The sequence below is a fragment of the Piliocolobus tephrosceles genome, chromosome 3, assembly GCF_002776525.5.
Source record: "Piliocolobus tephrosceles isolate RC106 chromosome 3, ASM277652v3, whole genome shotgun sequence".
Lineage (NCBI taxonomy): Eukaryota > Metazoa > Chordata > Mammalia > Primates > Cercopithecidae > Piliocolobus > Piliocolobus tephrosceles.
This window is the reverse complement of record NC_045436.1, coordinates 92,359,142-92,373,815: the sequence shown is the minus strand read 5'-3', so window position 1 is coordinate 92,373,815 and position 14,674 is coordinate 92,359,142. Positions and strand designations below refer to the sequence as shown.

The 14,674-nt window shown below is 46.6% G+C and overlaps 1 protein-coding gene across 1 annotated transcript; it reads left to right on the top strand.

The window, feature by feature from the left end:
- Positions 1-10,853: 10,853 nt before the first annotated feature.
- NEUROG2 (neurogenin 2) lies at positions 10,854-13,496 on the top strand. The gene is made up of 2 exons (XM_023219974.2): positions 10,854-11,187; positions 11,537-13,496. The coding sequence occupies exon 2, from the start codon at positions 11,538-11,540 to the stop codon at positions 12,354-12,356; it is 819 nt and encodes a 272-aa protein (XP_023075742.1). The 5' UTR covers positions 10,854-11,187; position 11,537; the 3' UTR covers positions 12,357-13,496.
- The last annotated feature ends 1,178 nt before the right edge of the window (positions 13,497-14,674 follow it).

Genomic DNA, 14,674 nt, shown 5'->3' with positions numbered 1-14,674 from the left:
AGTGAGACCCTGTCTCAATACATAAATAAATAACTAAATAGCTAACTAACTAAATAAATAAGAACAGAGCTCACCAAATTCATGCAAATAATAAAATTAGAATTTTCTCCACCTTTTGGCGGCATATTAGACTCTCCCCAGCTTGGAAATTTGAAAACGAAACAGAACAAAGTGAAAGCTGTCTTCTATTTAGGATATCCATAGGGTTTTGCTTTCAGTTAATACTGACATGGAGTTTTATTTTTTATTTCTAGTCTATTTTGTTTTTTCAAAATTTCTTAGTAGACTTTTACCATATAGCCTTTTACCATATATCTTTTGATTTTTCTGCACATTATTGTATTGTGAGATTAATCTTTTTCTTCCTTCAAGAGAAAATGAAACCTCAAATCCTCAAAAATAAAAACCCTGGAGAAAAAGAGAATTTGCTGAAAAGAATGCCATTATCCTCTTGCAAATCCTTTCCTTTCTCTTATTCTCAGTCCTGCTATCTCATGCACCCGACAATAACACAACATAGTTTCAGTGTGGTGACTGCTGCTATAAAAATGCAGTTAAATAGAAACCCACAGTAGCATCCTTCAGGGTAAAGATGGCTTCTGTCACAGAGAAAGCGAAAAGCCTAACAGCATAGGAAAGCAAAACTCAGAATCAAGTATTTTCCAAATCCTGATTATTTTTAAAACAGTAGCCATAGATGCCATATTTCCAAGCACAGAATGAAAAAGGAGGAAAATTTTTAATTACGGCTGAGGGCAGGTCAAGAAGAAACACATTTTAAAAAGATTAGACACAAAGAATTTCCTGCTGGCAAGTGTTATTAAGTAAGGGAGTGTATTACTTTGAGAGTTTTTTTTTTTTTTTTTAATCTGGCTGGGCACAGTGGGTCATGCCTGTAATCCCGGCACTTTGGGAAGCTGAAGCAGACTGATCACTTGAGCCCAAGAGTTTGAGTCCAGCCTGGACAACATGGTGAAACCCCGTTTCTACTAAAAATACAAAAATTAGCTGGGCATGGTGGTGCTGTCTGTAGTTACAGCTACTCTGGAGGCTGAGGTGGGTGAATTGCTTGAACCTGGAAGGAGGAAGTTGCATTGAGTGGGATGGTGCCACTGCACTCCAGCCTGGGCGACAGAGCAACCCCCTGTCTCAAAACAAATGAACAAACAAAAAATCAAGTCTTTCTTTAGAAATCCACCTGAACCCTATGATGAAGTCTCATCTCTCTGAAAGTTATGTGATGGAGCATTGAGGAGCTTTCCTTTCTCTGTTCAGCCCCAGGAATTTTGATTTAACAAGAATACTGAAATTGCAACGTATGTTCCTCTCCTCTAAAACAGTGTTTCCACTGATAGTTCAAGAATAAGTTTTAAACGTTTGTCTTAAAATTACAGTATCCCATGTCAATGCAAATGGCTCAACTCCTGGGGCCTTAATTTTAACTGTGGATGAGTTCTATGATATAACTTACCCCACTTCAGACATCTCTGAACTGAAATTTCCTTCCAATGTTTGAGAGACTACAAAAGAAAAGGCATTCTCCAGAAGGCTGGCATTTAAAAAAATAACAATTTCTGATTATGAATGTTCCAGTATTTACCTAGAACACACAGAGATAAAAACTTAACTTACCACTACTCAGTAGAAAAAAAGATAACCATTATGAATATATTTTTCACTATAGGATGTATGAGCTTATATGTCTGTCCAATCATTTAGATACAAATATCTATAAATTGGGGTCATATTCAACATTATGAGATTTAAAAATTAAATATCCATCAGAAATATAATTTTAATGTCTGTATGACATTTTATTATAGCAATTATATGTAAATATATTTACTACCAAAATTTTGTAGTAAATTATTGTATAATTGATTATTAGTCTCTACTGTTGATAAATGTGAGAAACTTAAATTCATTCCAATTAACAGGTAAAGTGGTAAAATGGTAAGTCCTTAAGTTAACTTAGATCCTTGGGAAAGCATAGTAATTTGTTGACGAAGTTAAGGACAAGTAAAGTGGGAAACAGATGAAAATGGCGAGCGGAAATAGAAATTTGGGTGTCTGGACCCATGAGCTAAGGCCTAAAGCAAATGACGCTGAACGCCTCTCTGTCCCCGCCCAACATTTTACACACATGACATCTAGCTAAAAATTAACATAAAATACCAATTCGGATGATAATTAAAATGTACCGGGGAACGACAAGCAGTCTGGAGAATGAATTTGAACGTGGCTCTGGGTGCGTGAAGAAAACATCTGTACAGACATGGTGTAATACACAAAGCCTGGACCCACTAAGTGTATCTGATTCCTTTTGAGCCTGGAGACCAAGTCCTTTTCCCCAGCCTATTGGATCTTGGCGTCACTTCTAGCTGATTTGCTAAATCTTCAGAACAAAACAAAACTCGTGGGGCTTAAATATGGTTGTTCTCAAACTTGGCAACCATTAGAACCCGGGGGGAGGTGTTTTGTGTTTGTTTATTTCAGATTTTGAAACTGCAGGTGAGGACGCGGCTGGGCATCTTGCGTTTGTAACCCGAGCCGCAGGTGAAGCTTCCCAGAGGGCGTCCCCGGACCGACCTCGAGGCGACCCCAAACCCACTGTCCCCCGGTGGCCGACTGTCCTGGGAGCTTCCTGGCGGCCCCAAAACCCCGCCGTGCTCTCCGGATACCCCCTAGACTGCCGCGCCCCACCAGGAGGCGCCCCGACTTCGCCGCGCGCCCGCGGTGAATCGGCTGCCCTCGGGTGGGCCCGGCCCTCCCAGACCCGGGCGCTTCCTGAAAACGCTCAGGTGCGGCAGGAAGGGAGAGCAACCCCGAGAGGCGCAGCGGGCTGTAGGGGGCGCCTCCTGCACACCCGTCAGCGCTCGGGCTCCCTCAGACACCGCCCTCGCAAAAGATCTTGTTTTGTGTTTTGTTTTAAAAGTCTTCTCCGCCCCCGTGCTGCATGAAGGCGTAAATGAGGGAGGGGATGGAGGGGTGGGAGGGGGTGGGAGGGGAAAACGGAGAAAAGAGGCGCTGGCGGACTGAATACCTTCTTTAAATTACTGCTGACACCTCGGTTCCAGGCCCCTAAAATCTCAATCAACAATCTATTAGAACTCAACAGGAGTAAAACTAAATCCTCGTTTAAGTGTATTTATCCGATCTCCTTTCTCTCTTTCAAATGCTAAATCCATTTCAGCATATGCCCCCTTCTTTCTCTCGCCTTTCTCTCAAGACTGGCAGCCCATACCACTCTTGTAAATATGAAAGATGCTAATCATATGACATATCACGTCTCCGTCGGAGCCGGAATAAAGCCTTCAGATTTGGGATCATTGCCTCCAGACAACAGCTTCATCAGCCGGAAAGTTGGGTTTTTTTCTCCTTTCCTTCAACCCTCAATCCCTTCTTTGTCTGGAGGAAAATGCAGCCGACTCGAGCCACCCAGGCCATATGGTTCACTCTGTATTTTCTTAGTTGAATTCTGAATTGTTTCTGTGACTTGCGAATTTTTTTTGGAAGTACGTGTAAAGACATAGAAGAGCTACTTGTGCAGGGAGCGCTGCCCCGGCGCGCCGCGGCCGCCCCCTCCCGGCCTGGAGACCCGGCCCTGGCTCCTCCACCGAGAGCGGTACCAGCAACTGCGTTACTGCAGGGTCGTTACTACCAGGCAGGCCACAGCTGTCTGGTTCGCGCCTGGTGCTAACGCTGCGCCTCCCTAGGCGCCTGGCACTCGGTAGGCGCTCGAGAAATACTGCAGGGGAGAAGAAAGAATGGATAAATCAGCAATAAGGGTCGACCCCTAATGTTTTAGGTTCTAAAGTATATCTTTAGATTTCTGAAAATAAACCATACTGCAGTCTCCCAACACGATTGCATTACATTGTTTTATTGTCTACATACACGTATCCTTTTTTGATATATAAAACTTTTTTTTTTTTTTTTTTTTGAGACAGGGACTCACTCTGTTGCCCAGGCTGGAGTGCAGTGGTGTGATCTTGTCTCATTGCAACCTCCCGTTTCCGGGCTCCAGGGATTCTCCCACCTCAACCTCCGGAGTAGCTGGGATCACAGGCACGTACCACCACGCCTGGCTATTTTTTTTTTTTTTTTTTTTTTTTTTTTGAGGCTGGGATTTGCCCTGTTTCTCGGGCTGGCTTCGAACTGCTGAGCTCAGGCGATCTCGGCCTCCCCAGTGCGCTGGGATTACAGGCGTGAGCCACCGCGTGCGCGACCCATAAAACGATTTTTAATACCTTTTGAATGTAAGCTCTATGGGGGTAGGAATGTGCGTCTTGTGGGTCGCAGTGTTTCCTGGGCCTAGTACAGTGTTTGACACACATTTGGTGTTCATTAAGTGTAGTTTGAATGTAGGGAGGAGCAATGATTCAATGAATCAGTTAAAGTAATAAACTGATATCCTTTTCTCAAAAGGTACAGATTAAGAAACCGTCTCTGGTAAAGATTCGAACTTGTTTACCTCAACATCACTCTTTCAATTTGTATCAGCAACAATAAACAATACATTTATTTCCAGAAGAGAATTAAGTTTTGTTTTATTTTGGGGGATTTTTTCCTTAGTGGGGAAAGGAGAGGGAAAATCAGCTTTCAAGATCTTTATCCATTTCTTAAAGTTTTGTGTTTTCCAGGTTCGGACGGTCGCCGGGAGGGAGCGGGCTGCCAAATTTCCTTGCTCTGTGTCTAACTCCTTACACAAATCCCAAAGGGCCCTTTCACCAAATCATTAAATTCTACAGAGGTGGTCAAGCTCGCACTGCTTTTCATGAAACGGAGAAAGAAAAGGGTCCTTGAAGTTTAGAAGATGCCCAAGGAAAACTCCTTGAATGACATCAAAAGAATGAGTTTCCATAGCTGTTGAAGCACGAGGGCAGTGTATCCGCACAAAAGGGGATCGGGGCACTGGGACGGGCCCACCGCTCTGTCCCAGGACAATTGGGTCACTGAAATAGGGAATTAATTACCATTGGAGAGTGGGCAGCCCATTCACCACTGGCTGAGTTTTATTAAACGCCAATATAAATAACAAAACAACTCTTGTGGCTGCACTATTCCTACACGCCAAAGGAAGGATTATGCTGGGGATTAACATCTTAAAGTCTATGAGACTTTCTGACTCAAGGCTCGGAGCTGGTAATCGTGTTTGTCTCCTGGTTCAGCGATTAGTGCTCTCTTTCTTGCACTTTCCCCTGGATAGCCAATGTCCCTTTTTGCAGGCACAGAAGGGTGGGGAAGAGGTTCTCTCCCTAGTGGGCCCCCAGCTCTCCAGTCACGCGCTGGCTGTTCTTTTCCCCTTACCTGAAGAAAACAATCAGAAAGCTGGCATGGATTGGCAAAATCTCCTACGGTAATTTCTTTCCTTTGTGGGAAAGAAGAGGGACACTTGGGTAGCGGGTTGCATTAGGGGTAAGAAGTCTGCGGAGCTTTGCCTTCCCCAGAGCAGGTGGGGACAGTAGGTATAGCGTCTGCGAAGAAGGAAGTGAGCCTCCTAGCACCTGCGGGGCCGATTCTGCGCTAGCAAGCTGACCTTGTGTGTCAAGCCGAATCCCGGAAGGTTTGACTTGGAGGCACCAGAACGCGTCGTGCGAGCTTGGGACCAGGGTCTCTAGAGTGGGGCTTGGGGCCTGGAAGATGATCTTCCCTGCCTTCTGTCTGCTCTGGCGGATGCCGATTCCTCGGACGCTATGAAAATACTGAAGGGGAGGGGCTGGCGCAGTGAAGCGCAGCTCAGTGACCTGGCCTGGACCTCTCCAGGGCTAGGTTCAAGCCAATTCCTCCCCCGAGAGGATTCAAGGGGAAAACGTGGGGGAGACCGAGAATACCATGTGGGATGCAGTAACTGGGGATCGGGGCGAATTTACATTGTTTTCCCCTTGGCTTCCTTGGCTCCCGGATAGGGACCGTCAGAAGCTCCGAATTCACACTCATTTCCAGCGCTAACCACTATCAATAACGAATCCTAGCGTTGCAAGGGGTGCTCTGCAGAGAAAGCTAATTTTTCCCATCCCAGGCTCTCCTGCTCTGGAAGCTGCGTCTCTAGCCTGCAACGAAGAACTAGAGGCAGTTGATGTAAAAGATGTTTAGGGTTTACCAACTTTTTCCCGCCATCTTTCCATCTTTCTGAGAACTCACTCGGAGGATTAGGATTTGGGTTACAAAGCCCCCTTGTCAGGTACTTCATCTTGTTATTTTAGCAGAGCTCAGACATTCCTGTGAATTAGGGGACAGGCTCGCTGGATAGCCAAACCTTGGCTTTTGTCCTCTCAGGGAAGGGCGCCCTCCTTCGCGCCCCCGACAGTCACCTGCAACAGCAAGGGACTAGCGCGGCGACCATTTGTCCTCTTTCGCCACTTGTGAGGTCGAAGTGTGGAGGGGATGTAGCCCATGGCTCCACAGCAACACCTACTCTAAACTTTAGGGCTTTTGGGTCGCCTCAAAGTTCAAGCTTCTTAGAAGCAACAAAGGCTTTCTAAAGATCCCCACCCTCTCACCCCTCCCCTTACTCCACTTTTCTCTCACTGCACGCACTCAGCCCCCTTTCTTTCTGAGGCTTGGGGATGAGTTTAAATAATTGTGCTCCCATTTCTTGATAACTGCCTACTTTGAGCTTTTGTTCTCTTAAAGTAGGATTCCGCACTGAAAGAAGGGCTGAAGATGAACAGTTTGACCCCTTAGGACAGTTCATGCAATGGACAGGAGCGGCACTCGGTCACCATCCTGGCTGATGCTATTCACTCACTCCCCTCCCCCTTCACATAACATTTCAGCCTCGTTTCATCTGGACAATCTTTTAGACCACACAAGTGCCTCTTGAATTTATTTAAGTTAAAAGAGTGCTAGCAGAGTACAGCTAAGGATATTTGGCATTAGTTATGCCTTCGCAAAGCTGAGTACAAATGGAAATTGCTTTCTTTTTCCGGCAAAACTAAGCAAAATGCTGAACAAATACAATTCTGCTATCTAGGCAACTGTGAGTAGGAATGGTTGGTCTTTGGATTGCATGAGGTTGTCCTTGGGTGTTTCTCTTCTTTTTAAAAATGATATTTTTCACAGTAAGAAATATTTTCAGAAATGCTCCGTGATCAAATGTGAATCAGCTCTTGAAGGCTACAGTACAAACACACAACCAAAAGTCTTAAGAGTTCCAGGACATATAGAAAGCATTTTTGTTTTTGTTTTTTACAGATGTAGTTTTAAAAATTGTTGTATACTTTTTTTTTTTTTTTTTTACATTTTACATTCTGGGATATATATGTGCAGAATGTGCAGGTTTGTTTCAACATGTGCTGTAGTGGTTTGCTGCACCTATCAACCTATAATCTAGGTGTTTTTGTTTTGTTTTGTTTTGTTTTTTGAGACGGAGTCTCGCTCTGTTGCCCAGGCTGGAGTGCAGTGGCGCAATCTCGGCTCACTGCAACCTCCGCCTCCTGGGTTCACATCATTCTCCTGCCTCAGCCTCCCGAGTAGCCGGGACTATAGGCGTTCGCCACTACGCCCGGCTAATTTTTTGTATTCTTTAGTAGAGAAGGGGTTTCACTGTGATAGCCAGGATGGTCTCATCTCCTGACCTCGTAATCCGCCCGCCTCGACCTCCTAAAGCGCTAGGATTACAGGCGTGAGCCACCGCGCCTGGCCTATAAACCAGTTTTAAGTCCCCGCGTGCATTAGGTATTGGTCCTGATGCTCTCCCTCCCCCACCCGGGACAGGTCCCGTATGTGATGTTCCCCTCCCTGTGTCCACGTGTTCTCATTTACAGATGTACTTTTTATAGTAATGGGACATACATCACTGCATATGCTCAAAGAAGCCCTCGTTTAAAAGAATAATAAAATTCTATAAACCCGATGATGGCTTTACATTTAATGATTAGAAATTGGTTTATAGCAATGTTTGAATATGTACACAATCCTAAGTTTCTTGACATTGTTGGAATGGTTTTTCCTTTTGCAGGAAAATTCCAGAATATGAAGCGTGCAGTTTACCTTAATACAATTTTACCATTACTAAGCATCTGTATAGGATATACTTAAATATGCATTATTAACTTATCACTCACAGTATAGAAGATTTGGATTTTGTCAAAGGAAAACATGTACACTTTCAGTGAGTCATAAAAACATAAAATCCTGGGAGAATATAAAAACTGGAGAGTCAGATGTTCAAATACTGTTAACAATCAACTAAAGAAATCCATTGTGTGTTTCACTGGCACTAAGCATCAGACCCAGCTTGATCTCATTGTTATTTGGGGTTATTCGAGGCTCACCAAGTTTCCCTTTAAGTGTCTACTCAACTAGATTCCAGTTCTGTTCTTCCCCCAAATATATTTTATCATTAAATCAACCCAGCACTCCTAGCTAAACCAAAAGTTTAAAGCAAACTGTCCAAAGACAGGAATCTCCACTGACACTAAAATAAATCTTCCTTTGTTTTCATTACATTAATCTATTTTGGCTTGTATTTCTTTGCAACTCCTGTGAAGCGATATAAATATCTAAAGACTGAAAAACCAAGGTTCCTCCTATCATTCATTGGTATTTGTTTTTAAAAGTCTTTGATCATTTCCTCAGAACCTAGCTTTCTTGTCCTTTTATTTTATTCAAATTTACAAACAAACAAAAATTCTGTGTCTGCTCCTACGTGTTCCTTCGGTCCCTACTGGGCTAGACAAGTCCACACCCTTGGCAGGTTTTCTTTTAGGGGGACTATGAGAAGAGTATTTGCTTGTTTGGTATCAGTGATAATTGCCTATAAATTAATGTTCATGTGTACAGCAACAAAGGTAAGCACTTCTAGCACAATTTTTGCTTGGTCAAACTTTTTATGAAGTTCTGATTCTGCAGGTTCATGATACAGAGACAGAAACCCAAAGATGTGTGAGAGGCAGGTGCTGTGTGCTAGAAACACTGAAAGTGTCTCCCTTTTCTTTTCGTTTCTGCACTTCTAACACGTGAAATTAAGCTGTTCTAAAATAATTGAGGCGGAAACTGGCAAATGATGCTTTTATAGTTTGGGAATTTGCTTTAAAAAGGGAGAACGTGAAAACACAAACACCAAAGAGCAAAGTGGAAATCATGATAGTTTTCAAATAATTCCAAGATAGAGGGAAGTCGGAAGGTTAAAGAACTGCAATGGGTAATGCTCCTCTTCACAGATTTCTAACTTTCATTTTCTTTACTTTGTGCCTTCCAGTCCTCCTTGTTATTTCCCTGAAGAAAACATTAAACAAATTAAAGCCATGCCAAAATACTAACAACCAATTTAACCACCCCATCTTTGGAATACAGCTTGTTTCTAAGTCCTACAAATGGAGGGAGACAGAAACCAGAAGACAGTATTCTCTTTCTCTTCTACTCTTCCACTCCTAACACTCCAACTGTGCCTTGCCTAAAGTTAATTTGCAAAGGGGATCTCAAGGGACCCCACTCCAGTCTACTGAAGTCCGGATTCATCCTCACGTCGACAAAAGGGTGGGCATGAACGTGGGGAAAGTGGGGAGGGCTGACGAGCAATTCAGAACAAGTTTCCTCCGAGGTCCAGTCGCCCTTCAGCTCTTTTTTTCTCATTGAAAAACAGGAGAATTGGGAAGATGGGCCCCTTGTCCCTACAACGCCCCCCAGCGCGGAGCAGAGGTCACGGAAATGTCAGCGCAGCGCATTTGCTTGCAGGAGCAGCAGCTCTGCCGCTCCTCCAGCTCGGTTCGCTGCCACCCACGAGGGAAGCCTCCTTGCTGTCCCTCCAGGCTATAAACTGGGTAAACCCCCGCAAAACCTGTATCAGTGCCCGGAGCCTCAGTTTGCCGTATGTAAAACGAGGGAGATCCTTTCAGCTCTAACAAGTGAGTGGTTTTATTCTCATATCCTCTAAAAGCTCATCAACTGCTCCCCTATCCGACCTCCCCTACCAGGAGACGCCTATTTGAATTCCCAGTGTCCTCTCCCTTCACTCTCCCACGCCAGTTTCGACGGACCCCAAACACACTTGTCCACGAGGCGTCCACAGCTCGCCATCCACGCCCTTCTCCTCTCCTAACCAAATGAATCCGTTTTAAAATCGTTTAATATTTGATACAGCCCCTCAGAGGCTTTGCCAAGAGACGCCCGGCAGCACCACAGGGCTAACTGCTTTCCCCGGGATTCTGACCCCCATTAACTAATTCCTAGTTCCCATCACCCAGGAGCTAGGAGGGCCGGCAGCGCCGGGTGCGGTGCCTGCGCGCGCGTCGGGCGGGGGGAGCCTCGGCGGCAGCTAGGACGAAGGCGGGGGCGGTAGCACGGGTCCCCCCATCCGCCCCCAGCGCTCGGGCCCCTAATGAGCCGCTGAAAGGGAGCGGGCTCCGGTGCGCGTGGCTCGCAGGCCTCCCGGAGTCCGGGGCGCCCTGATTGGCCAGCTGCGCCTCGCGACCTCCATTCATTAATAAATTAGCGGCACGCTCCAGCCGAGCGCGAGCCACCAATCACAATGGACAGCGGCGGCGACAACAGCCGCAGCTTGAGCCTCTGCGGCCGCTGCGGCTTCGCCAGCGCCGGCCGCAGCCTGGAGCTCCAACAGGAGCTTTAGAACCATTTTATGCTGATTAGATAAAGGGGGAAAAGAGAGGCGGGGGTGGTGGGAGGAGGAGGATGGATGGCAGGGCCAAGGGAGGGGGAAACGCGGTGAAGAAAGAGAAAGAAATGAATGATGATAATGCAATGAAAAGAATAAGCCAGGGGAGGGAAAAGCGGGGGAGAAGGGGGGCAGGCCTGACAGGAGGAGGCGGCGGCGGCGGGGAAGGGGGGGGCCCGGGGCAGATCTGATTGTTTTCTTGGTGGTATATAAGGGGTTTTAAGGAGAGTCGTGTGCCAGACACGCAGCCACTGAACCACAAGCAGCTTCGCTTTAACTGGAGTGCCTGGAAGTCGCGTGCCAGGAGCCGCACGGCCAGGGACTGACTGACAGACAGACACGCACCACCACCACAACACACGAGACCCGGGCGGGCCGCCGCCGCCGCCGCCGGGGCTCTTGGCAAACTCGCCGGGCGCAGAGGTCCCCCGCGGAGCTGCGCCACAGTAGCGCCGGGCTTGCAGCTTTCACCCCGGGCGAAGGACGCGGCGCTGCGCTCGCGGCTGCGCTGAGATTCCCGGCACACGCCAAAGTCACAGCAACGCTGAGGCACAGTTAGAGCCAACTAAGTAAGTATCGAGCCACGGCTTCCAACTTCGCAGGTGGTTTCCCCGCACTCAGTCCAACCACGCCCGCACGCCCTCTGGCCCGCGCAGAATCTTTGTAGTGGAGGCCGCAGTCCCTTCTCCGCGGGAACGCAGGTCGGCCGGCGGAGGGCAGGACCTGGCTGACTGGCTGCAGGATCTCAGCGAGCGCTAGCGGCGCTCCTGACCTTGGCCCGGGTTTCTTTCCCCGCGCCATTCGGAGCTGGTCTTCTCGGGTGCGCGCCCGAGCACGCCCCTGTGACACGAAGATCGCGCCTCTGTTTCTTTCCTTACGCCTCACTGCCTTTTTCTCCTTTCCCTCTCTCTTTGGTAGGATGTTCGTCAAATCCGAGACCTTGGAGTTGAAGGAGGAAGAGGACGTGCTGGTGCTGCTCGGCTCGGCCTCCCCCGCCTTGGCAGCACTGACCCCGCTGTCATCCAGCGGCGACGAAGAAGAGGAGGAGGAGCCGGGCGCGTCAGGCGGGGCGCGTCGGCAGCGCGGGGCTGAGGCCGGGCAGGGGGCGCGGGGCGGCGTGGCTGCGGGTGCGGAGGGCTGCCGGCCCGCACGGCTGTTGGGTCTGGTGCACGATTGCAAACGGCGCCCCTCTAGGGCGCGGGCGGTCTCCCGAGGCGCTAAGACCGCCGAGACGGTGCAGCGCATCAAGAAGACCCGTAGACTGAAGGCCAACAACCGCGAGCGAAATCGCATGCACAACCTCAACGCTGCACTGGACGCACTGCGCGAGGTGCTCCCCACGTTCCCCGAGGACGCCAAGCTCACCAAGATCGAGACCCTGCGCTTCGCCCACAACTACATCTGGGCGCTCACCGAGACCCTGCGCCTGGCGGATCACTGCGGGGGCGGCGGCGGAGGCCTGCCGGGGGCGCTCTTCTCCGAGGCAGTGTTGCTGAGCCCGGGAGGCGCCAGCGCCACCCTGAGCAGCAGCGGAGACAGCCCCTCGCCCGCCTCCACGTGGAGTTGCACCAACAGCCCAGCGCCGTCCTCATCCGCGTCCTCCAACTCCACCTCACCCTACAGCTGCACTTTATCGCCCGCCAGCCCGGCCGGGTCAGACATGGACTATTGGCAGCCCCCACCTCCCGACAAGCACCGCTATGCACCTCACCTCCCCGTAGCCAGGGATTGTATCTAGAGCTGCCGTTTCTGCTACCCACGTCAGGCCTTAGTGGGTTCCCTTTCCTGTCCCCAGTCAAGCCCTTCTCCCTTACCCTGCCCCCTCCCTTCTATGCCCTGGAAACCATCTCACTTCACAGGGCAGGTGTAGCCGTTCTGATTCCTCGGTTGTTTCTTGCATTTCTTGGCTTTGTGTATCCTTCATTCAGACGGGCTCTGATTTATTGAAGGTGTGATGGAGCTTATTGTCAAAGCCAAGGGTGGCGTTTTGGGGGCGCTTCTTGAGACGAAAAAGACGCTGGGAAGAGATGATGGTGGCATATCTAAACAGTTTGCAGAGCGGACTGACGCTCCTCCCCTTTCTCTGTAACGCCGGAGGACTTGGTGCAGTTCGTGTGAATCTCACAGGGAGAATGCAACTGGTTCCTGTGATCTCTTCACCTTTGCTTCTACATAGAGATGTTAATGTCGAGTAGAAAGAAATGTATCTTAGCATCTGAATGATTTTACTGGTAATAATATTATCCACAGATTTGCAATGGCTGGCATCTGCTTTATTCCCATTGCTGTCTGCAGGCTGTGGGAATTTCACCTGTCAAACCAAACTTTCCCTCTCTGACGTGCACTTTGTTCTGTTTCCCAGATTCGTCACAATGCCTATTGTCCTGTCCTTCTCTTTCCTTTTTCTTCCCTATTTTGCCATCTGTCTCTTATGATTTATAAGGGGGAAAAAACTTGTTTTGTTAGAGGGGCAGGTTAGAAGTCATTGTATAATTTGTAGGCTTTGTAACGATTGAATGCAAGCGTGGAAATTTAGGCTGAACTCTCTATCAAAAGGAAAAATGTGGAGGAAAAGGGAAAAATCAGGAGGGAGGATTGCTTCATGCATTATTTATCTCGACCTTTTAGGGAAGAAGGAACTCCCCCATTCTTTCAAGAGATTAAAAATAAATCAACAGTCTGAAAACCTAAGCAGACACGGAGCATTATCCGGATCAGCCACACACGTGTTCCCTTCTATTTATTATAAAGAAATTTTTCATGGGAAAATATGTATTTTTTTGTATATTCTACAGAGTTTATTCTAGTATGTATTTACGTATTGAAGAACAAGAAAGTTGTTCTTGTGATTAAACTATAAATAAAGTATCTAATTTTCCTAAGTTTGTGTTTTGTATTCTAACTTTTTCTTGCTTATGTGATTGTTAGATGCCAAATCAGTTGTGTGTTTTTGAAATTCTCCCCATGTCAAATTGAATGTAGTACTTGTATTTTTTGGCAATGCTTTGTGTAGACTTTCACTAAGAAATCACAAAAAGCTGAATCATATTTGAGACACTAATATTGAAATGAGTGTAACTCTATTTTTAAGACAAGCACACAATTTATTTTTAAGAAATAAATTTCTGAGCAAACAAGCAAAAAAGGGGAGAAGAATTTAAATGATAATTAAGTCATGATAAGCTCCAAAGTTCCGAAAACCTTGATTTGAAAAAAAAAGTGAAGTTGAAATTTCTTGGTGGAGTGTGTGGAAATTTGTTTTTTGTACAATTTGTTTGGCTTCAATTCTCATCTGTAAACTGAAGGGATGGGACGGGGACCTCCAAGGGTGCTCCCTTTCCAGCTCTAACATCTGTGATGTAACAGTATGTAAAAATTCATTATTAGAAGATTTCCTATTAGGCGTTTTAACGAGTTAGTTGCTTTTAAAAGCAGACTCCCAGAATAAAGCAGACATTTAGAGCGAACTGGAATTGAAAACATTTAAAGAAATAGCTCCACTTTCCAATATTTGTTAAAGTAATTACATAGTCAAAACTTCTTCAAAGAGAAAGCAAAAATGGTTTAACTTGCACCTCAATCTCCAAAGCAGAAATGAATGATCTTTGATTGGCTTTGGGTCAAAAATGACCAAATGAAGGTTGACCACATTCTAGGTTTAATCCCCTTGGGGAAGAGTGTCTATGACAACACAAGCTAAAAAAGATCACAATAAATCTTGGTTGTTCACAGCATCCCCCTCCCCACAAATGTCTTACCTGCATCTGCTTTGGTCTAAATACTCCACTCTTCTGCACAATGCAATAATAATTTCTGCTGAGGTGTCTATCTGAAACTACTCCTAATAATTCCATTTTAATCAAAGGCAGAACTAACTCAGGGTTTAGGTTTAATTTTTATAGCCAAGCATGAGAGACCTTTTGGTAAATCCCTTTTAGTTTAAAGATTGTGTTACTCTTAGCTGCTCTTCGAATGTCTGACGTAGGGAGAAAGTGATATTTCTCTTATATTCACATGTATGTTTCTAGTGTTTAAAAAGCCAAGCCAGCAAGCAAA

What these genes read in the sequence shown, in the direction of transcription:
- NEUROG2 (XM_023219974.2), top strand. Translation starts at nt 11,538, where the DNA reads ATGTTCGTCAAATCCGAGACCTTGGAGTTGAAGGAGGAAGAGGACGTG.